The sequence below is a fragment of the Bos indicus x Bos taurus genome, chromosome 25, assembly GCF_003369695.1.
Source record: "Bos indicus x Bos taurus breed Angus x Brahman F1 hybrid chromosome 25, Bos_hybrid_MaternalHap_v2.0, whole genome shotgun sequence".
NCBI classification, from domain to species: domain Eukaryota; kingdom Metazoa; phylum Chordata; class Mammalia; order Artiodactyla; family Bovidae; genus Bos; species Bos indicus x Bos taurus.
In genome coordinates, this window is record NC_040100.1 from 16,293,276 (window position 1) to 16,316,225 (window position 22,950).

Below are 22,950 nucleotides of genomic sequence, written 5' to 3' on the forward strand. Positions count from 1 at the left end.
CAGAGCCAGTTCCCCAGAAGGCCCTGTAGATGTTAGTCCGCCTCCTCCTTTCCCCTCTTTTTTCTCTCTGCACCTTTTCCTTGTTTAGGAAGTAAAAGCTGACCCTGACAAGTACCTCCCAGGGTTGCTGTGAGGAGAATAGGTGGGTAGTCCCTGAGGGTCGGAAAGATGAAGGTGGGGATCCAGTGGAGGAAGGAGCCTCCTTCCATAGGACAGAGGACCTCACACACCGCAGACACATGTCTGACTGGGGCATGTCACAGAACTTGTCAGACACTGTTGAACAGGCAATTGTGTAGCAAAACCAAGAAGACCCTGAAGTCTCCCTGGGCTTGGATGGAGCGGGACAGATGTTTGACAGACAGGCCTACCTGCCAATCGAAGGGAAGCTAACTATTACGCTGAGGGAAGCCCACAAGAGTGAAAGTGACTGTTGGAAAGTGATATATAAAGGAAAAAAGAAACCAGAAAGGGAAAACAGAATGGACCGTGGGGGAGCCTACCCAGAGACGGGGAGTCTGTGAAGCCTCTAGGCATGACCAGAGACCTGCCCCGAGATGGGTCAGGGGACTTCCTCTGACCACCCCCAAGCCTGCCATTCCCCCTGAGGCAACCTGATGGGATGAGGGAGGGCTTGGAAACTGGGAGCCGTGTCTTCTTTAGGTAAGGAGAAACAGACAGGCAGACATAGACATTGCTGCCACCTAGCGGAGATGCTTGTTGTTTCTCTAGGTGGCTAACCCCAGCGTTGTCCTCAGCGGAGCACCAAGAGATGGAGTTTGGGTCATGGGGGAGATCCCTGGGCCCCTGCATTTGAGGACACAAGGCAAGGAGGGGGCCCAGGGAAAAAGATAGGTGCCCTTTGGAAGTGTGTGGTGCCTACATCACCTCTCTCTGTCTTGGCTCCCTCCTCTGTAAGATGAGGACATAGTACCTACCTTAGAGGATGTTATGATGGTTAAATGAGTCAGTCCATGAAAAGTACTTGGCATCGTGGCAAGTGCTCAATAAATGCTATCTGCGGTCGATCCAAGGGGGTAACTGGAGATGTTTAGCCTTGTCCTCCATCCCCCCACCACCAATCCATTGTGCCTGCTATACAAATGCTGCTTTCCTCAGTTCTGGCTTTCAGCAAATTGTCCCACCAAGCTCCTCATTTGTAAATCCTGGGGCTTCCACTCTTACTGTTCTATCAACAGCATCAACCCGAAGACTCTCTGAGCCCCAACCTCTCCCCTCTGAATCCAGGGGCTTGTGGGGGAGGGTCCTGGATCCTAGCACTTCCTCTCTCCCCTCACCCTAGAGTGTGTAATCAGAATGGCTCTGGGCTGTGACATCACAGAACTCTCACCTCTTCACAGGAGTGGAGGGGTGATGAGGCCAGGGCAGTGGGTGTGGGTGTGGATATGGCTGCTCAGGCTGGGGCCCCTAGAATCAGGTGGGGAGGAGGAAGGCTGGGGATGGGGTCAATGCCGCCACCGACCCCCACACCCCGGCCCCCGCCCCCAGAGGCTGGGAGGCCACGCCTCGGCTCTTCTGTTTGTTCTCCACACTTCTATCCCATCCTCCCTGCCCAGCACAGGCCTTCTCCTGGAGGGCTCAGCCAACCCCTAAGAAGTTCTGGGGACAAAATCAAGGCCCTCCACAGCTACACGAAGGCTGTGTGGCCTGGCAGGGCCCTGGGTCTGTCTCAGCCTCTTGGGTGGGGTTCAGGGCTCTGCTTGGCTCTTTCATAGACTTCGCTCTGTGTCCCCAGCACCCAATCTGGAGAGTGCCAAGGCCTTGGGCCGGGGAGCAGAATCTCCGCTCTTCCTAGACAGACCTGACTTCTTTGATTACCCAGACTCAGACCAAGCCAGGCTCCTGGCCGTGGCCCAGTTCATTGGAGAGAAACCAGTCATCTTTGCTAACTCAGGTATGACCCAGCTTGAGAAGGGGCTGTCCTCCTGGCCAGAGCCTGGAGGATGTCCGCCCTTGGCCCTTCGGTTGGAGTCAAGTCCAGGGTCCCCTGTCTCCCCGTCACTGTCAAGCAGATTCTGACTCCAGGCTCTTCCATCACATCCTGGTCGGTGCTCTGCTGGTGGCCTTCTTCTTCTTGCTTTTCCAGTTCTGCACTCACATGTAAGGCCTATCCCTCACCCCCTCACCCACCGCCCACCAGAGCATTGCAGGGAAGAGGCTGAGGGACCCAAAGCCCAGGGAGGCAGCGTGACCACCAACCTCTGATCTCCACACCCCACAGGAGCTGTGAGAAAGGGGCCTAAAAAGCCAGAGGAGAGCCCTGGATTCTGCCCTGGGCACCCATGCCTGCTCTCCTCTCCTGCTGATGTAATAAGAGTCCTTGCTTCTTTCTCCCTGACTGCTCAGCTTGGGGGGACCTGCCCTGTCCCACAGTCAACCTGTTATGGCGCTGTCTGCCCCCAGACTCTTGATCCCTCCCCAACCCCAAAGAACTGGGTGACAGGGCCTTGGTGGCGTTCACGCTGATGTCTTTATTAGCAGTCTGTAAAGCACCTCCCAGGGTCCCCCCGAACCCCAGACTGGAGAAAGCCTCGAGAAGTCTGTAGCACCAGGGACATGCCAGGGCCCAGGGGCAAGATGTCAGCTTAACAGGGAAGGGGCTGGGTGCTCTCCCACTTGCCCCCCGGGGTTGCTCAGCACTGGGAAGGCTGGGGGGTAGCAGCCACCTCCCTCCCCCCACCCCAACAAATTTGAATAAATAAATAAAATAAATAAGATTCCTCAGGCTGGCCTCCCTTGGAGAGAAGCTGTGGAGATGACTAGACCAGGGACGTTAGAGGGGGTGTCGCCTCCCTCCCAGAGGAGTTTGCAGCAGGGGGGCTGGGACGGCCTTGGCAGCAGGGCCTCCCCCACAATTCTTTGAGTCCTGGTCCCCTCAGGCTCCCCACAGCCTCAAAAGCCCTAAGCGGATGGGAAGGGGTGCGCCTTCTTCCTCTTCGCTTCTCCAGGGCCCAGGGGACGTGATGGAGAAAGGGGTATGCAGGAGGGGGTCGACCCCTCGGCTCAGGCACTGTGGGGAGAGGTCCCCTCTTCCTGCCTTCGGTCTCCCCTGGTCCCGGCCCCCAGCCCCTGAAGGGACGTGACCCGACCCCGTCGGAGTCCATCTGTCAGTTTCCGGGGGGTTGTCAGGGCCAGAGGCCCCTGGCTCCCACTCCTAGCCCAGCGGCCCCAGAGCCCTGTTCCCACGCAGTGGGGATGGGGGTGGGGTGGGGAGGGTCCCCCGCCCTCGGCCCCACCCTCAGTCCTGGGTCTGACAGGGAGAGGGCGGCCGGGAGCCCCGGGGCCGGAAGAGGCGGCAGGCCCCGCGGCAGATGAGGAAGAACCAGTAGAGCTGCGGGGCGAGGAGCAGCGCGGCGCCCAGGTTGACGTGGACAGGGAGGGCGAGGGGCACGGCGAGCAGGGGCAGGCCCGCGTGCCGCCCGTAGGCCCAGTACAGGTAGGGGAAGAGCAGCACCCGGCAGCAAAGGAAGCTGAGCAGCATCAGGGCCCCGTTCACTTTGTGCAGCAGGGTGTGCTGCTGTTTGTACTGCGGGCGGGGCGGGCAGACAGGGGCGGGGTGAGGGGCGGGGCGGGAAGACAGGGGAGGGGCAGGCACATGGGGGCGGGGCGGGAAGACAGGGGCGGGGAGAGGGGCGGGGAAGGCACACGGGGGCGGGGCGGGCAGTCAGGGCCTCCGGCCACGCCCCCTACTCAGCCCCTTGGGCCACCTCCCCCTCCGCCCACCTACCGGCCTTCCCTCCTTGGGACAGGGCCAGGTTAGGGGCCCCAGGACCCGCCCCCTCTCCCCCTCTCCCTCTGCCCTGACAGCTCCCCTATATCCTACCTGATAGCCCCTCCCAGACCTGACTCCACCTGTCCTTTAAAAAATCCCAGTTGTTTTTTAGTTGCTAGGTCCTGTCCCACTCTTCTGAGACCTCATGGACTGTAGCCCGCCAGGCTCCTCTGTCCATGGAATTCTCCAGGCAAGAATACTGGAGTGGGTTGCCTTTTCCTCCTCCAGGGGATCTTCCCGACCCAGGGATTGAACCCGTGTCTCCTGCACTGGCAGGTGGATTCTTTATCACTAAGCCACCAGGGGATAATCCCAGATTGGTTCCTAAAAGCGCCCAACCCTTCCCTGATCCTCCCTTCAAGCTAGTAAACCCTCAGCGCCCTCTCACCTGGATGAGAATCTTGCCAAGGCAGACGAAGGGGGTGCTGACCTCTGCCATCAGCAAGCAGCCTAAGAAGAAGTCTCCCTTCCCTTGACGCCACACCTGAGAGGAGAAGGAAACAGCCTGGCCTGAGCCTGGATTCCTGGCAACACCTGTCCTCCTTCCCTGTCTCCTCTCTGTCCCTTTTGGAGATGCTTCACTCTGAAAGTCTGAGCACAGATGAACAGTATCAAATCTGGGAGCACTAACCCCCCGTATCCCTCCAACCTTCCTGCAGGTGAGATGATATCCATGATACTACAGATGAGGATACTGAGTCTCAGAGGCGTGTGTGTGTGCTCAGTCATTCAGTTGTGTCCAACTCTTTGTGACCCCATGGGCTGTAGCCCACCAGTCTTCTCTGTCTATGGAATTTTCCAAGCAAGAATACTGAAGTGGGTTGCCATTTTCTCCTCCAGAGGCTCTGCCCAGCCCAGGGATTGAACCCACATCTCTTGTGTCTCTTGCATTGGCAGGCAGATTCTTTATCACTGTGCTACCTGGGAAGCCCTGAGTCTCAGAGGCAGTGGTGTGTGTACATGTGTGTGAAAGTCACTCAGTCATGTTTGACACTTTTCGACCCCATGGACTGAAGCCTGCCAGATTTCTCTGTCCATGGAATTCTCCAGGCAAGAATACTGGAGTGGGTTGCCATTCTGTTCTCCAGGGGATCTTCCCAACCCAGGGATCGAACCCAGGTCTCCCACACTGCAGGCGGATTCTTTACTATCTTAGCCACCAGGGAAGCCTGCAGTGGTGTGTGGTGGTGGTGGTTGGTGGTTTAGTTGCTAAGTCGTGTCCGACTCTTGCAACCCCATGGACTGTAGCCTGCCAGGCTCCTCTGTTCATGGGATTCTCTAGGCAAGAATACTGGAGTGGGTTGCCATTTCCTTCTCCAGGAGATCTTCCTGACCCAGGAATCAAACCCAGGTCTCCTGCATTGCAGGCAGATTCTTTACCAACTGAGCTACCAGCTCCAAAACATCACAGCTGGGCATGATCTAACCTCTTGCTGTTTGGGGCTGGGCTGGAGCTCAGGAAACCCTCCCTGGGGCACTTCATCCTGCGGGGACCTGGACCCAGGGCTTCCTAGGCTCCTGCAGTACCAGCATAAGCAGGACACAGGGCCCTGGTTCCCAGCAGCCCCCACTCACCACCGACAGCGGGAAGCACACGAGCACCATGACGGCATGGTGGAGCACCATGAGGAACTCCTTGTGCAGGTAACCACGTGCCACCGCCCAGGTGCTGCCCGGGGCTCTGGTGCTGCCTTCGTCCCCTCCGTGCCCCTTGACCTGGTGCTTGTGCCAGTGGCACAGGAACATGGCATAGATGTCATAGATGAAGTAGGGCACTGCAAACTGCGTGTAGGCGGAAGAGAGCCAGTGTCTGTCGGGCAGAGAGAGGGGTGGGGTCAATAAGGGAAGGAGATGGACAGGCAGCTGCCAAGTGCTGGGGGCTATGTTGGATGCATCACAGGAGTCAAATCTCCAGTGATACTTGTAAGAACCCTGAGACAGAAGTAGACTCTCAAATTACACAATGGAATCCCAAGGTGGAGGGCAAGAAACTTGCCCAAGTGATCACAAGATCACTCAGCTGGTAAGCAATAGGGCTGGGGTTCAAACCCGGACTGAGCTCAGAATGCACACATTTTTTTCTTTCTTTCTTTTTGGCCACGCGACATGGCAAGTGGGACCTTAGTTCCCTGACCAGGGACTGAACCCGTGCCCCCTGCAGTGGAAGCAAGCAGTCGTAACCACTGGACTGCCAGGGAAGTCTCTCACTCATTTTTCATATTAATTCATTCATATTCTGTCTCTCTGCAACGTGCTAGGAGAAAAAGGCAGACAGACCAAAGGACAGTCACAGAACTGAGGGCTGAGACAGAGTGAGAAAACAGGCCAGACCAGCTCTAAGAGACAGCAGAGATCAGGACAAATTACAGCAGAAGTGGTAGGAATGGTGGGGAGAGATCATACTGGCTGACATTTAAGTGAAAGTGTTAGTGGTTCAGTCATGTGTCCGACTCTTTGCAACCCCATGGACTATAGTCTGCCAGGCTCCTCTGTCCATGGAATTCTACTGGAGTGGGTTGCCATTTCCTCCTCCAGGGGATCTTCCCGACCCAGGGATCAAATCTGCATCTCCTACATTGCAGGCAGATTCTTTACTGTCTGAGTCACCAGGGAAGCCTTGACTGACATTAATCGACTACTTATTACACGAGGGCCCTATTCCAATACTCTAAATCTTTTACAAGCACAAACTTATTTACTTCCCACAAAAAGCCTGTGAAAAGTAAGTATGACTGTCACCCCATTTTACAGGTGAGAGAGGCTAGGTCACCGGACCAAGGGATGAACATGAGAAGTCTGGCTCCATAGCCCTCACTCTCAGCCCTGCTGCCCTCTAGAAGATTTGGGATGGAAACTGGTGATGCTGTCAGTGCTGCTTGTTCTGCCCGAATGTGGCCCCACCTCTTGTTTTTTCAGGTACAGCTAAGCATTAAGAAGAAAACGCTGAGCAAAAGGAGCCAAGAGCAGAGAAAGTTCTGTGTGCTTTGAGAGTAAACAAAAATGAAAAGTGCATGAATATGCAACATTGCACTTTTCTTCTTGAGTCAGCACATGGAGTACATTCTCAGAAGTCTGTAGTCCTGTGACAGGTTCGAGGTGGGGGCGGGAGGTCTAAGAGGCAAACCCAGCGGTACTCCCCAGGCTTGGCAGATAGATGAAAACAAAGTCAGCTGGAAGGCACACAAATATGAGGACTGAATAAGAGGGGCTGCTGAAGGGAGAAGTAGAGTGAGACCTGGGGGTGGGCCAGCTAAGGACCAGGGCTGACATGAAAGGAGAAGGTGAACCCCGGGGAAGGCTGGCCTGGAAGGGGTGATTTTGGGGGAAAAAAGAAGCAGAGAGCCATGCTGGAGTGTGTGACCAGGAGCGAGGGAGGGAGAGAGAGAGGAGAGGAAGCGGCAGCCCAGGTTAGAGATGAAAGGCAGGAAGGTGGAAAGGGGTCCAAATGGCCTGAGAGAAGTTAGAGCAGAGAGTGGCCTAGGGAGTCAGCCACAGCAGACATGGTGACACCACTGGGCTCTGGTGTGAAGGGTTAAACCCATCCCCACCCTCTTCAGCAATTAGGTGCTCAGAGGTAGGAACAGCTGTTGCCCCTGGATTAACCCTGATCCTCCCACCTACCTGAGGATTAAGTGGGGAGGGACAAGGACGGACTAGGGGGACGGGGAGGAGAACATGTAAAAGCTGGAAGGTGACCTCTGTGAGAAGGCGAGAGAAGGGAACGTGGGGGTGGGGGAGGATCCAGGCTCCTCTTGGACTCAGGAGGGGAAATGGGGGAAAAGGGCAGGAGGAAGCCAAGTCCCGGGGGCGGGGTCTGAAGAAGTTTAGCATCCTCTCTGTATGGCCAGGACTGCTGTAGGCTTCTGACACAAAGTCAGTTCCTCCTTGCAGCAGCCCTTCCAGATAGGGGTGGACCTCACTCCGCAGATGAAGGAATTCAAGGGAAAGAGGAGACACCTCTAGGTCAGGTCATCCAGACCATGTCCCCAGGGCTCAGGAGCCACCAGAGAGGAGGAACAGGATCAGAAGTGAAGCATGGGGCATCATCAGCACCCTCCCAGGCAACTCGCAGCAATGACAGCCTGGGTCCACCTTGAGCTGGCCCGTCAGCACCACGGACAGGGCCCTTTTCCTCCCTCCTCCTGCCCCACGTCTCCGGCCTGGGCTCTTTTGGCAAGCACCAGGCACTGCATCGGCTCCGAGTGCCAAAATTTGGCCTCTTCACCCTTCACTCCCCACCCCACTGTCTAACCATTGGTGGCCTTGTTTTGTGTCATCTGTCCCTCTCACGCACGGAGCTGGCACTGGACACCTGGATTCTGGGAGGAGATGAGGGGTGAGCCTGGCACGAACGAGTAGGGAAGCACCCCAGTTGGGTACTGGTTGGAAATGGGGTCTGAGGGGGTGAAAGAGTGGGAGGAGGGCGGGGAGGAAATGACACTCAGAACCTACTATGATCCAAGAGGCTGGGAAACCTAGGAGCTGCCTTGAGAATCCTTTTTGCTCCCCACTTCTCCTCCTCCTGGTGTTGACCTTTAAGGACAGGATGTGGATAAATTTGTCTCGGGGTGTTGAGTTGCAGCTATTGTAGTTAACTTGCTCAAGCCCAAGTTAAGGGCTTGGAGTTCACTGAGGGAGTCCCCCGGATGATCTGTACCCCACTCAAGGGTCACATGCATATAGGCTGCTGGAATGGGGGAAGTGGTAGTCTCATGGCACTTACTGGTCATCTATGATGTGCTTGCAGGAGGTGGAGACGATGTAGCCAGCAGTGGAGGCCATTACAGCTTGGACAGAGGACACTAGCCTAGGAGGAAGAGGAAGTAGCTGTAAAGGAGGGAGATGTGCCCCTTGGTTCCTCCTCTTTACTGTCCAGCTTCTGTGCCTCTCGGGTGCTCCCTGCCCATCTTTTCCCCAGGCTGCCTCGCCTGGGACTCAGCCCCACCACTTCAGCCTCCAGGACTGCTACGGAGTTGCCTTCCTCTCAGGACACCCGGGAGGTCATCGTGAGGTGAGACAATGCCGAGAACCAGTGGCAGATAACAAGGTCCCTTCCAGGGAAGGGACAGGGGTCGGGGGTAACAGCACAGGATAGTGGGGGGAAGCCCTGGGCCTGTTCTTACACCTCTCAGCTGCCTAGTCATCGTGGGTCGTCCCTGGCCCCTCGGTTGCCCCTGATTCCCCTCCCAGCTACTTTCCCGCTCTCTGCTTGCCAGCCACCACACTCCCCTCCCCAACTCTGGCCCGCATTCCAGGACTGTGCAGAGTTCCACTGTTCACTTATCTGTCCCTCATTCCCCCAGACACAGCAACCCCCCCCCCAATGATACATGGCCCCTTCCTGTGTTCCCTAGTATCCTATAGGAATGTTTTGGTCACATGCCAGCCCTGTTTTGGAGGGTAGGAGGCTGAATGGCAAAGGGAAGCAGAGCAGACTGAATCCTAGTAGACCAGATGGCTGGGTTTGGATGAGGTCTCCTGGGACAGTGAGTAAGGCAGCGCAGAGAGAAGGAAGCTGGAGGCAGAGCCCACCGACCGCTTCAGGAGCCCCTGGTCCCTATCCGGCCAAGGGTCCCTTCCATCCCCATGCAGCCTGGGAAGGGAAGGGGGCGGAGGGAAGGCAGGCAGTTTACCTGGCTGAGACAATGACCGCGTCGGCCTCCTCCCAGCGCAGCTGGGGCAGCCGCTGGAGCGTGTTTTTGGAGAGGAGGAAGAGTCCAGGGAACACCACCCCCCCGGCCACCATGGGGGTCAGCATGGTGGCTCAGCCCTCCAGCAGGAAGCCCGAAAGCAACCGGGAAAGGGCTGGGAGGCCGAGCTGAAGGGAGTTATGGGGATGGAGAAGGGACGCCAGGCCGGGGAAGGAGAGAGAAGAAGAGAAAGGGGCACAAAGGGGACAGACAGGGTGGGGAGGGGATGGGACTGGAGAGCCCTACCCGCCCAGGATCAGAGAAAGGGAGTTAGATGGAGACTGGGGAGATGGGAGAGACTGGGGGAAAGGGAGGATCCGAGCAAGGGAGCCAGAGAGAGCCAGCCAGAGGGTTGGGAGCAAGCCGAGGAGGAGAGGACTGGGTGAGAGGACAGAGGGAGAGGGGACAGGACGAGGAGGCTGCGGATGGGGGAGGGGAGGGAGCGAGGTAGGTGGGGGGGGGGGCTTACGTGGAGAGGCTGGGAGGGCCCAAGGGGGCGGGGTGGGGGTGGGGGTGGGACTGTGGTGCCAGCTCTGAAGGGGAGGGGAGGGAGGGAGGGAGGGGAGGGAGGGAGGGAGGGGAGGGAGGGAGGGAGGGGAGGGAGGGAGGGAGGGGAGGGAGACCGAGGAGCGGCCGGGCAGGCGGTCAGCGGTCAGCACCGCTCTCCCGCCTCTCGCTGCCACCAGAGTGCCCGCGGCCCGGCCCAGAGGCAGCCCCGGGGCATTATGGAGAGTTCGGGCCCAGCCCCCTGCCCCCTCAGCGGGGAGGGGGCGGGGGGAGGGGAAATCACCAGCTTGGGGAAGGCGGGGGGAGGAGGAGGGAGTTGATGGCACCGACCAGACACCCAGAAACCGGACCTGCAGCGGCGTCTCCCCATGCAGCTCTGAGCCACAGCAGTGGCTGCGACAGAGATGGGGGGAGCAGAGAAAGAGGGAGGGGGAGGCCCTTAAAGAGACAGCCGCTGCGGCAGGCACAGGGGGCTGCTGAGGACAAGGGCCAAGGGCGGGACTGCTCTCCTCTGGGGCTCCTTGGCCAGCTGGGAGGGTGGCCCTGGGCCCCAAGATGGGCCTGAGCCCGTTTCCCACCAGCAGTTTGCAAATGCCTGCCATCTCCTCCTCCGCCAAGGCCTCTCAATACTTATTCTTCAGCTGCCTTGGGGTCCCAGCTTAGGGGCACCCATTCCCACAGAGAGTAAGAAGATTCCCTGGGAAGGGACCAGAAGTTAGTGCAGCTCGCTGTCTCAGAAAGTTGAGTTTAGGGAATGGATGGGAATAAAAATACACCTTAACACAGTATCAGATTCAGAGACCTCCAAAACTCTGAGGTATAAGACCCTGATGGCTCAGATGGTAAAGAACATGCCTGCCAATGCAGGAGATGCTGATTCGATCCCTGGGTTGGGAAGATCCCCTGGAGGAGGAAATGACAACCCACTCCAGTATTCTTGCCTGGAGAATCCCCATGGATGGAGGAGCTTGGTGGGGCTACCGTCCATGGGGTCTCAGAGTTAGACATGACTTAGCGACTAAAAACAAAACAACACATACTTTAACATGAGGTGCCTCTGGGTCCCAACTCCACTGCGAGACTGTCCCGTGACCACCTCTAACTACTGTAACAGCATTGAGGTAACTGCATGTATCTCCTTTTTGCAGGTCAAGCAATAGTCCCGAGGCTTTCAGTGACTCTCCCTAAGACCAGGTAGCTAAGAAGACAGGAGCCCTCTCATACTGGGTGGCAGGCTTTGAAGAGGAAGCACAGTGTCTCCGAAAACTCACTTCAAGCCCGAGGATGCCCCTGCCTGTGTCCTTCAGGCTGCCTGGCTTCCTCAAGGCCCTGGTCACTCTCTTCCTCGTCAGGTTTATGATGGTCCCAGCTCCCCTTCCTCTGCAACTTCACAGCCCAGTTTCCATGGGGGAAAGGCCCCTGATTTGAGCCCCTCAGTCCACTGCAAGGAAACTGAGGCCCAGTGCCTTGGCCACGGTCTCGCTGCAGTTCAGAGACTCAGCCAGAACTACACCGGCCTCTGAGCAGCTTCTCACACTTTCATGCCGCCTCCCTAGAATTCGGCCTTCTCATCCTGAACTCAACCTCCCCGTAGACTTCTGCATGACGTGGGGTCCTGCTACCAAAACCATGCTTTGGTTTCCAAGTCTGCCCTAAGATGTGCTTCCATAGTAACTGTACGATTTGCCTCTCCCTGTCCAAAGCCTAACCAAAGGACTGGGATTTGCTATTTTGTGCTGCCCTCTAGTGGCTTGCTGTGGAAACAGACCCTGGGAAGTCTCTGGCCTTAGGCAGCAGAAGTTAAGAAGTTAAAGAGTCAACAGTGGACCTAGCTTCCTGGCTTCAGGGCTTCACTTAAAGGAAAAAGGGACCCAACTTCCTGAGTGTTTACTATGTACTGGGCGCGGGGTGAAGTGGTTTCTGTTTATTCTTATTTAACCTTCCCAGATTATAGCATCTTTGTCTATATTACAAACAAGAAACTGAGGTTTAGACATTTAAGAAAAAAAAAGAAGACAAAAAAGTTGCCCAAGATAACACAGCTATGAGAATTGGCAAAGCTGGCTTTCAAACCCATGTTTGCATAGGGCCAAAGCCAAAGATGGGCAAAGCTTCAGGATGGTGCTGCGTTCGGGCGAGGACAGGTGACAGCGAGCCACCCTGACTACTGGGTTGAGGACCACCGACCTGGTGAAGGGGCTGTGGCTTCACTTTGGATAGCAGAGATTAAAACAGGTAGGGTTTTTTTTTGGGGGGGGGGGTCTTTCAGACACCTAGCTATTATAAGTTCTGCCTTCTGCCAGCTCCTCCTCCTCCCTAAGGTTTGGGGATAGTTCACCAGTGTTTTACTAATCTTTGTCAAATAGACCATAAATTTGTAGTGTGCATGCATGCTAGGTCACTTCAATCATGTCCAACTCTTTGGACCCCATGGACTGTAGCCTGCTAGGCACCTCTGTCCATGGGATTCTCCAGGGAAGAATACTGGAGTAAGTTGCTATGCCCTCCTCCAGGGGATCTTCCTGACCCAGGAATAATAATAAAAAGTTCAACTTTTAAGAAAAAATGAGAAGATCAGACAACACTGGGGCCACACTTTAATTCCATGATGCTTGGCTGGAGCCGAGCAGTTGCTGCCCCCGTTGGGATAAACGTAGTCCTCTGGCTCAGGCAGTCCGCACAGAGCCTATATCTCTTGTGTCACTTGAAGGAGTTTGCAACAACTATTTTTATTTTTATTTTATTTTGGCCATGCAGGGCTTCCCAGGTGGCTCAGCTTATGAGATCTCAGTTCTCTGACTGGGGATGGAACCCAGGCCCCTGGCAATGAGAGCACTGAAGCCTAATCACTGGACTGCCAGGGAATTCCCTAGCCCTATTCTATAGATGTGAATTCACCTTACCCTCGCACAACATTCCATGAAGAATGGAAGGTGAGTATTCTTGTTAAATCCATTTACTAATGGGGACTCTGAAGTTCAGAGAGGTTAAGTGGCTTGCAAGAGATCCCATTGTTGTTGCTATTTAGTGGATAAGTTGTGTCAGACTCCTTTGTGACCCCATGGACCGTAGCCCGCCAGGCTCCTCTGTCCATGGGATTATCCTAGCAAGAATACTGGAGTGGGATGCCATTCCCTTCTCCAGGAGATATCCTGACCCGAGGTTGGAACCCGAGTCTCCTGCATCTCCTGAATTGGCAGGCGGATTCTTTACCACTGAACCACCTGGGAAACCAGAGATCCCATAGAGAGTGTCTTTCGATTCTATACGCCCACCCAGCCACCCTCACATACACACACAGCCTGCTTCTGCTCTCATCACTAACTCTTCCTGGAAGTAGGAGACCAGCTTCCCCAGCCCTGGCCCCAGGAAGGATGTCCTCGCCCTGTCCTCTTACTTGGATGCCACCAAAACAGCCTCTTGTTTCTCCATCCGCAGGTTGGAATGGTTCTGCAGAGCCCAGCAGAGGACAGCAAAGCTCAGCGGGAAGAAGATACAGCCCAGGACAAAGAGCAGAGGCATGCCTGTCTGGGGTAGAGAAGGTAAGATGGCTGGGAGAACACCTCAGCACATTGTCCCTCAGACTCACAGACCACATCCCCGCCAATCCCTATAACTCAGTGGCCTATAGGATGCATTTTTCTGTAACCATCAAAATCCATCAGGCATAGCTCTTTCCTGATCTGAGATCCTTATTGCACTTTAAATATGCCTCATCCTTGAGCAACTGGACATCCTAATTTTGTCTTTATCAATCCAGTTCCATTAATTTATGTTCTTTGTAATCAAAGAAGCTGGTCTATACCTCCCAGCCCATCTCACACCTTAAAATTCCTTCTTTCTCTTTCGATTCTAAGTATGTGCCTGTGATTTCTTAATTCACCCCATCCAAGCTCTATCCTCCCACCCTAACCTCTTTGTGTCTCCTCTCCCTTCTCCTAGGTCCTCACCTGGGAAGGGCAAGGTGGAGGCTAGAGAGGGAGGCTGGTGACTTTCATCTGCACTCAGAAATTGGAAAAAAAAGGAGGGGGCGGGTGTTTAGACTGTAAAGATAACCGAAATTAGAAAAAAAAAAAGTTCTTTTAAAAGGAAAACTCTAAGTATTATCCCATTTAAAAAGCAAACAAACAATAGGAAAACCTTTGAAAACATTTACATATATGTTATTTTTGTCTGGAAGAGCCTCTTCTCCCATCCACTCCAGGGAAAGGAGGGGTGGGAAAGGCCCAGGAAGGATGAAGAGAGTAAGCGCCTGCCATCCTGCACCCCTTAAGCAGCTTTGAGGGGACCCTTTCAGGATACAAGAAAGGCGTCAAACTGCAAGGGCACGAGGTGGAGGCAGTTCTACAGAGGCGGTTGGAGGGGGCGGGAACATCACCTTCCTATTGGTGGACTGGTGGATGGTTTGGAAAATGCCATCTTCCTATTGGCCCACTTCTTGACACATGTGCCCTATCGTATGCTTCATGGCAGAGGGGCCTGCTTGGGGGCGGGGCAGAGGGGGCCAAACCGTCTAACACAGAACAGATCAATTAGAATTCGTTGATGGTTTGAAGGACAACTAGGATTCAAGGGTAGAGCTGAACGAGGGGACAGGAAGAGGAGGTGGGGGAAATGAGAGCAGCCCAAGCAGTCAGTGCTTTAACAGGCGGTATAGGATAATAGTTAAGACGGCAGGTCCTAGGGTGGGAGCATCTGAATTTCAAATTCAGAGTCCACGGATAATGGATAATAAAAGAAACATACCGTATGGCTCCATTTGGACGAAGTTGCAAACGGGCAAAATAACTTCCGTGAAAAATCTGAACAGCTTTTAACTTGGTGGGATGTACTGAGAGGAGACCTCAGGGAGCCTTCTGAGGGGTTGGGAATGCCCTTATATAGATCGTGGGCATTTACACATAAACCTCCTATGTGCATTTTAAGGTCAACTGGATTTTTTTTTTTTTTTTAATTATGCCCAGAGACATGTGGAATCTTAGTTTCCCACCAGGGATGGAACCCTTACCCCTTGCAGTGGAAGAACGGAGTCTTAACCACTCGACTGCCAGGGAAATTCCTAGAATTTTTAAAACGTTAAACAAATTTAGGCTCTTCCATTCCCTGAGTGGTGGTTGGCTAATCTCTGTGGGCCTCAATTCTTTCATCTGTGAAGTTAGGATAATAATGCCAGCTCATTAAATGCTAATTATACAGACACTGATCTGAGTGTTTAGCAATATTAAGTCATTTTTTCAAAACAACGTTGCAGATGGGGAGTATTATTGTACCCATTTTACAGGTGAGGAAACAGAGGCATGGAGAGAACTGGTACCTTTTCCAAGGTTATGCAATATGGTTTTTTTCAACCATATTTTCTGAATGTATTGGTCTCTCATGTTAAATGGATATAGAAAACTCATAAACTCATTTTCCTAAAGAAACTGAAAGGTTAAGAGAAAAAAGGAACAAAACATCACTGAACACAATTTAGACATGTCATCCACATTTTCAGAGCTTATCTCTGCTAACAGTTCTTACTTGTTTTCTCCACATTTCCTCCTCCGGATGGGCCTTTGAAAATTAAAGGTTAAATCAAGAGCAAGATAAAACTGTTGAAAATGAGACTCTGGTTGCCTAACCGGTATCCATCTTTAACATCTTATTTTGCTGGAGACTGAAGTGTACTTACTTAAAAAACTATATTTCCCAGCTGGCCACTTTAATAATGTAAACTGAAATCATTATGTGGGGTTATGAGGAAGGCACCTTTTAAAAAGGGACACACCGCAGTCACAAAGAAAGAACTATGTGAAAGATACAGAACTGAGGTTTGAAACCAGATAGCCTGACGCAAGTCTGCCCTGTCACCTTCCCTGTTCCTGTGTAAGCTCATTTCAAGGATTAAATAGAGATAACATGGATAACCTGGGTTCAGAGCCTGTTAGCTACATGGGCACTCACTGAACACAAGGCACTAAAATACTAATATACTTTATCCCATTTAAGCATCACTGCAGTCTTTTGAAAAATGTCCCCCATTTTATAGCTATCCAGTTGAGGCTCGGAGAAGTTAGATGACTTGTTCTGGGATTGTGCAGTAAATGGCAGCGCTGGGACTCAGATCCTGGTCAACAGGACTGCTGCCCTCCAAGGTGGGAGCAGAGAGGAAAGGAGACAAGGGAGGCAGAGGGAGGAATATTAGGGGAGGCAGTGAAGAGGAAGACATTTTCCCCTCTGGTGCGGAGGGCCAGTCGTCGCCCTCTGCAGCCATGGGCTTACCCTGGAATAGAGACTGAGGAAGGGGAGAGTCCATGAGCTGGTAAAGGTCGGGCCCTAGTTTCACTGGAATCTGGGCATTCTCTTCCACGTTTCTTTCCTTATCAGGTTCTTCCTGTTCAGAGTAAAACAGTCCAAGGCTGCATGGGCTTGCCTGAGAGAGATAAGTAAGGAGGGGAGAAAAAGAAAAACCGTGGTTTAGAGCAATGGCTTTCACCATTTTTTACAGAGAGACACATTTCATGACTCAGCACATGCACACACATGCCAAACTTTCTCACAATACTTTCAGATTCTGATTATATGCAGGGCACACTATATTGTATCATTTTCCCTTTTTATCATTTTTTATCTCCCAAATTGCTTATCATGGCCCATTAAGCCTATTTCACAACCCACTTATGAGTAGCAACCCGAGCTGCTGGTTAACAGCAGTATTTCTCAACTTCTTTTCACTATTGCTTCCCCACCCTTTTATAGACATTCTGTTTCCTAATGACCATTTTTCATGAACTTTTGATAACATGGATATACTGTATTTGTTGTTCAGTCACTCAGTTGTGTCCAACTCTTTGTGAACCCATGGACTGCAGCATGCCAGGCCTTCCTGTCCATCACCAACTCCCAGAGCTTGCTCAAACTCATGTTCATTGAGTCAGTGATGCCATCCAACCATCTCATCCTCTGTCGACCCCTTCTCCTCCTGCCTTCAATCCTTCCCAGCATCAGGGTCTTTTCCAATGAGTCAATTCTTCTTATTATGGCCAAAGTATTGCAGCTTCAGCTTCAACATCAGTCCTTCCAATGAATATTCAGGGTTGATTTCCTTTAGGACCAACTGGCTGGATCTCCTTGCTGTCCAAGGGACTCTCAAGAGTCTTCTCCAGCACCACAGTTCAAGGCATCAATTCTTTGGCACTCAGGCTTTTTTATTGTCCAGCCCTCATGTCTGTACGTGACTACTGGAAACGCCATAGCTTTGACTATGTGGACCTTTGTAGGCACCTATATATCTGTGCTTTATATAGGGCTGCCCCGGTGGCTCAGATGGAAAAGAATACGCCTGCAATGCAGGAGACCTGGGTTTGATCCCTAGGTCAGGAACATCCCCTGGAGAAAGGAATGGCTATCCACTCCAGAATATCAATATTTAAAAGACCCCCACCCCTGAACCAATTTCTACCCTCTTATCTCTGTTGAGAATGCACAGGAGATATCATCAGTTCAGTTGCTCAGTCGTGTCTGACTCTTTGTGACCCCATGGTCTGCAGGATGCCAGGCCTCCCTGTCCATCACCAACTCCCAGAGCTTGCTCAAACTCATGTGCATCGAGTCGGTGATGCCATCCAACCATCTCATCCTCTGTCGTTCCTTTGTTGTCCTGCCTTCAACCTTTCCCAGCATCAGGGTCTTTTCCAATGAGTCAGTTCTTCTTATCAGGTGACCAAAGTATTGGAGCTTCAGCTTCAGCATCAGTCCTTCCAGTGAATATTCAGGACTGATTTCCTTTAAGGTTGACTGGTTTGATCTCCTTGCAGTCCAAGGGACTCTCAAGGAGATATCATAGCAACTCATTTTCTGAACCATCTTTACACACAGCATCCCAACATCCAGTGAGATAGTACTAGTTCCACTCTGTCCATGAATAACCTGAGGCTGCAAGGTGATATTAATTGTTGAAGATTGAGATGGCTGGTAAATGGATTAGGAATCCAGAGACCAACCCAGATCCTTGCTCAGCTGCTTAATCATCTTCTCCAAGGCTTCACTTCCTCAGGTGGGAAATGGTGGGATTTCCAAAGAAGTGTTCATTAAGCCTCAGGTCCTCCCCCACATATAAGCTCATAATAACAAACATTTATACTGGCTACCTACTCCAGTATTGTTGCCTGGAGAATTACATGGACAGAGGAGCCTGGCGGGCTACAGTCTGTGGGGTTGCAAAGAGTTGGACACGACTGAGTGACTAACACACACACACAGTATATACCAGATGTCTTGAGTGACTAACACACACACACAGTATATACCAGATGTCAGGCACTAATCTATGCCCTTCGCATATTTTAACTAATATAATCCTTACAATAATCCAAGAGGGAGATACTATTTTTTTTAATTTTTTATATGGACCACTTTTAAGTGTTTATTGAATTTGTGACAATGTTGTTTCTGTCTTATGTTTTGCTTTGTTTTGGCCACAAGACGTGGAATCTTAACTCCCCCACCAGGGATCCGACCCTCACCCCCTGCATTGGAAGGTGAAGTCTCAACTACTAGACCACCAGGGAAGTCCCATTGGAGATGTCATTATTAATTTCCTTTTCCAGATGAGGGAATCAAGGCACAGAGAGGTCGTGTGTCCTGCCCAAGGTCACACAGGTCAGAAGTGGCAATGCTGGGATTTGAACCTATAGTCTGGGTTCCAGAGTACCTGCTTTTAACCATGTCTGTTGAAAGGAAACATTTTATCAGTACTGAAAAAACTGAAAACCAATATCACTTGTTGTAAATAAGGTAAACAAAATAAAATGAAAAAACTTGTTCTTACATTCTCGCTAGATATCATCCCACGCTCAGAATTCTGAGCCCAAGGCCTTCTCTCTCTTTGTTAAAAACAAGACAAGACAAGCAAGGATAGAGAGGTGTTAAAGGGCTTCTGGCAGCAAAAGGAGCCTTTGTCCTGGAATAATCAGACGTGTTGAAAGAGAACTGGAAAGAGAATGGCTTTCAGGTGAGTGTGTGTGTGTGTGTGTGTGTGCCTGTGCACACACGCTTTCTTTCTGACCGGTGTACCATCTAAAACAGCAGTCCCCAAGCTTTTTGGCATCAGGGACTGGTTTGGTCGAAGACAATTATTCCAATGACCAGGGGGTTGGAGGTGGAGGGGGAGAGTGGGTTGCGCGGGGGAGGATAGGGTGGGTTAGAGGGGTGCGGGGTGGTTTCAGGATGATTCCAGCTCATTATATGTTTGTGCACAATATTTCTAATCTAATGCCATCACTGATTTGACGGGAAGTACCTGGTCGGTGGCCCAGGGGTTGGGGACCCTTGATCTAAAATAAACCCAAGATGGGACGCATTCCACACACCCTGGTCCCCTGTCTGGGAGTTTTAGGAGTATCTGAACATCCTGAGAAGGAAGGCCCACATACCAGCCAGTCCTGGCTGGGGGTGCAGTCCCAAGCTACCAGTGCCTCTGGAAGCAGCTGGCAGCGCCCTCAGGGAGAGGGGCAGCGAGGGGTGGCACTGCCACCGTGCCCATCAAGACTCCGACGACTTCAGCCGCAGCTTTCCTGCCCCAGCCTGGCCCCTCAGGTGAGTCTCTCTCTCACCCCCCAAGGGGACCTCACACACCTGTCACACAGTTCACCCTGGACCTGGAGTTTACCGTTTCCCCGCTCTTTCAGCCTCCTTTAAGTCCATATGCTGACTCGCACATCTTCTTTGCCTGGGTGCTGTGCCGCCTCGGCCCTGCGGAGGTGTGCAGGTGTGATTATCATCAAAGCCTGTGAATAAGTAAATGATAAGCTTGTTTCCCACATGATACCCAGGAAAGGGTTCAATTCCCCCTCCCTGTGCTCTGGGGTGCGTCCTGGCCAGCATGCCAGATCATTTATTATTTAGTGCTTTTTTTTGGTATCTGTCCCAAGTTAGTTTCAGGCAAGTTCAGTCCCAGTCTTCATCTGTACAATAGAAAAGGGCACAACAGGTGAGCTAAAGTGAGAAAATCAAGCATCCAGACCCTTTTTTCCTCTCATGGGTTGGCTGTGTGATTTTCATCAAGTGTCAGAACCTCTCTGAGCTTCAGTTGAATACCCAGAGTCCCATTGCCTGGGCTCAAATCTTAGTTCTGTCACTTACTAACCAGGAGAACCTATGTGAGTGATTGAACTCTTCTGAGCCTCAGGCTTCTTATCTACAAAATGAGGACAAGAGCAGCCCTCTACACAGGGCTCAGGGATGACTGAATGAGATGTATGAAAACACGGTTCCAGTGTGGCACTGTAAATATTCACTGTGACAGTCGTTAATGGTTCTGTTGTTCACTTAGTTATGTATTTATGCGCGCACCTTGCAGCACGCAGGATCTTAGTTCCCTGACCAGGTATTGAACTTGTGCCCCTCGAAGCGGAAGTGTGGAGTCTTAACCTTTGGAGCGCCAGGGGAGTCCCCCTGTCGTTCTGTTTTTTGTTTTTTTTTTTGAGTCCTCTTCTGTATCAGTTGCTCTACATACTTGTCTTCTAATCATCACAATGAACCTTGTCAGTTTCTTATGTAATCCCTATTTGCCAGGGGAAGGCTGAGGTTTGGGAAAGTCAACTGACTCGCCCAAGGTCACCTAGACACATGGAGACATAACTAGAATTCAAACCTATATCTTGCCTGGTTCTAAAATTCCTTTTCAACTGAGTCCTAATTTGTTTCTATCTGTAACATTAGAAACTTTGGAAATGATAGTTTCTTCCACTTTCATTTTACTGTTAGGATGAAAGAAGACCAAGGCTGTGAAGAGGTCTCTACTGATGCTCTAACTCAGCTCAGCTTCTTATTCCCTCAGTGATAAGAAGTAATTAAGCATAGATCTTTCATTTTCATAATGAGGAGGTTGATGAACCCCTTCTTCATCTCTGGGAGGCAATATTATCTGATGTCCAGAGGAGGGAGTTGAAAGTATTCCATAAAAATCAGAACTGCTAGGTTCCCTTCCCACATCCAAGCCCAGGTCTGCAGAGGTGTCTTTCATTGCCTGGGTTTTCTCTGCATCTCAGGTCCCCCACCCACCGCACGGTGAATGGAAGGACACAATCTTTTACTGTCTTTCCCAGGGCCAGTGTAAAACTACAGGTGAGGCTATCTGATATTGCTAGCTTTGAACTTTAGGTAAAGGGAGGTCTTATGGCTATTTGGCTATGTGAAGTCAGTTTCTCCCTGCCTCCAGGGAATGGTGTGATGTGGGTAGAAGTGGGGCCCTGGCAAAGGAGTGCATTCATCCCCCTCCTCCTGGCTTGCCTTGCAAAGAGCAGCCCTGGTGCCCTGTCCACCCTCCTGCATAATGTATGCGCCCGTGGTAAGAACAGAATACCATCCATGGCGAGTTTGGCCACTGCAGCCCATGGATGTGTCCAGAGGTCTTGCCAAGGCTGACGTCTCTCTGTTGGCAGGAGGTGAAGGGAGGGCGGGGCCCTGTGTCACCTGAAGCCTTTTCCTGGTCTGAGGTGGGAACTGGTTTCATCTTGGGTCTCAGGATTCTGCAAAGATAAGGGCAGACGAGAAGACAGCCCTAAGCAGGCAGTCTGACCCAGACTTAGATTCAACAGAGGTGACACTGGGAACAGCTAGACTCGGGTTTTCTGGACTTGAAGCTCTCTCTGAGTGGGCTGGGGTGGCAGAGCCAGTGGGACCTTCTCAGTGTGGTCGAGGGGTAAGGGGAGACCTCGGAACCAGGGGCACAGACCCTGGTGATTTCATACACCCCCTGTATTGGAAGGCAAAGTCCTAGCCGCTGGACTGCCAGGGAAGTCTCTCTCTTTTTAAAATATTTATTTATTTGGCTGTTGGGTCTTAACTGTGGCATGCGAGATCTTCAGTTTACAGCATGTGGAATCTAGTTCCCTGAGCTGGGATCGAACCCGGCCCCCTGCATTGGGAGCTCGGAGTCTTAGCCACTAGGCCACCAGGGAGGTCTCTCCCCTGGCAATTTCCTTTTCTTTTTTTTTTTCCAAATTTTTTGGATGTGGGTCATTTTTTTAAAAGTCATTATTGAATTTGTTGCAATATTGTTTCTGTTTTATGTTTTGGCACTTTGACCAACAGGCAGGTGGGATCTTAGCGCCCTGACTAGGGATTGAACCTGTGTACTCTGCATTGGAAGGCAAAGTCCCAATAGCTGGACTGCCAGGGAAGTTCCTTTAAAAAAAAATATTTATTTATTTGGCTGCACCAGATCTCAGTTGTGGCATGTGGGATCTTCAATCTTAGTTGCAGCATTCAGGATCTTTGCTACTGCTAAGTCACTTCAGTCGTGTCCGACTCTGTGCGACCCCATAGATGGCAGCCCACCAGGCTCCCCCGTCCCTGGGATTCTCCAGGCAAGAGTACTGGAGTGGGGTGCCATTGCCTTCTCCCAAGTTGTGATATATGAACTTCCTTGCGGCATGTGGGATCTAGTTCCCTGACCAGGGATCAAACCCAGACTCCCTGCATTGGGAGCTCAGAGTCTTAGCCACTGGACCACTAGGGAAGTCCTGACCCTGGCCATTTTTGTGGCTGCCTCCTGGTGCAGGAAACTCCTCAGGCAGCAGCCATGGTGAGGTATATTGGGGCAGAGAATGTGCACAGAAGTAGGTGTACTGGGTTGCTTTCAGGGGAACATGCCAGGATGCAGTAACCAAGGGTGAGGTCTGAGGCCTCTTTGAGGGAGGTGTGCTTACATGAGTGTGCATGTGTGTGTGCATATGCACAGCATACGTGTGGATAATCAAAAAGGTCAGCAAGAAAGTGGGAGGTCAAAGTGCCTGAAGAGCCAAGGGAACCAGGGCATCTGGATAACATTACCTGATTGGTTTGATTCTATTCATTCATAGAATCAGTAAGTACTCAGTGGAGGCCCCCCCAAAGCCAAACTAAATGCTAGGCCTTGGGATATGAAGATGAATCAGACCCAGGCACTTGCAGTCTTAACTGAGGAGCCAGGCAGTA

General features: G+C 52.0%; 2 protein-coding genes and 1 long non-coding RNA gene across 3 annotated transcripts; 2 read left to right on the plus strand and 1 right to left on the minus strand.

Moving 5' to 3' along the window:
• The first annotated feature begins 1,374 nt into the window (after positions 1-1,374).
• C25H16orf92 (chromosome 25 C16orf92 homolog) lies at positions 1,375-2,710 on the plus strand. Its single transcript, XM_027527052.1, has 3 exons — positions 1,375-1,438; positions 1,757-1,915; positions 2,034-2,710. The coding sequence occupies exons 1-3, from the start codon at positions 1,375-1,377 to the stop codon at positions 2,123-2,125; spliced, it is 315 nt and encodes a 104-aa protein (XP_027382853.1). The 3' UTR covers positions 2,126-2,710.
• FAM57B (family with sequence similarity 57 member B) lies at positions 2,473-9,916 on the minus strand. Its single transcript, XM_027527634.1, has 5 exons — positions 9,427-9,916; positions 8,517-8,600; positions 5,369-5,603; positions 4,182-4,277; positions 2,473-3,547 (listed from the first exon to the last, which is right to left on the minus strand). The coding sequence occupies exons 1-5, from the start codon at positions 9,549-9,551 to the stop codon at positions 3,260-3,262; spliced, it is 828 nt and encodes a 275-aa protein (XP_027383435.1). The 5' UTR covers positions 9,552-9,916; the 3' UTR covers positions 2,473-3,259.
• Positions 9,917-12,789: 2,873 nt separating this feature from the next.
• On the plus strand, positions 12,790-20,252 carry LOC113883711. Its single transcript, XR_003508716.1, has 4 exons — positions 12,790-12,923; positions 13,429-13,532; positions 18,811-18,982; positions 19,367-20,252. It is a non-coding gene; the product is annotated as an uncharacterized LOC113883711 (long non-coding RNA).
• Positions 20,253-22,950: the final 2,698 nt, after the last annotated feature.

What these genes read in the sequence shown, in the direction of transcription:
- C25H16orf92 (XM_027527052.1), top strand. Translation starts at nt 1,375, where the DNA reads ATGAGGCCAGGGCAGTGGGTGTGGGTGTGGATATGGCTGCTCAGGCTG. An exon ending in GCTGGGGCCCCTAGAATCAG is followed by an intron (nt 1,439 to 1,756) that starts GTGGGGAGGAGG and finishes CTGTGTCCCCAG; the next exon opens with CACCCAATCTGGAGAGTGCC. An exon ending in AGTCATCTTTGCTAACTCAG is followed by an intron (nt 1,916 to 2,033) that starts GTATGACCCAGC and finishes ACTGTCAAGCAG; the next exon opens with ATTCTGACTCCAGGCTCTTC.
- FAM57B (XM_027527634.1), bottom strand. Translation starts at nt 9,551, where the DNA reads ATGCTGACCCCCATGGTGGCCGGGGGGGTGGTGTTCCCTGGACTCTTC. An exon ending in AAGCACATCATAGATGACCA is followed by an intron (nt 5,604 to 8,516) that starts GTAAGTGCCATG and finishes TCTGCCCGACAG; the next exon opens with ACACTGGCTCTCTTCCGCCT. An exon ending in TGTGCTTCCCGCTGTCGGTG is followed by an intron (nt 4,278 to 5,368) that starts GTGAGTGGGGGC and finishes TTCTCCTCTCAG; the next exon opens with GTGTGGCGTCAAGGGAAGGG.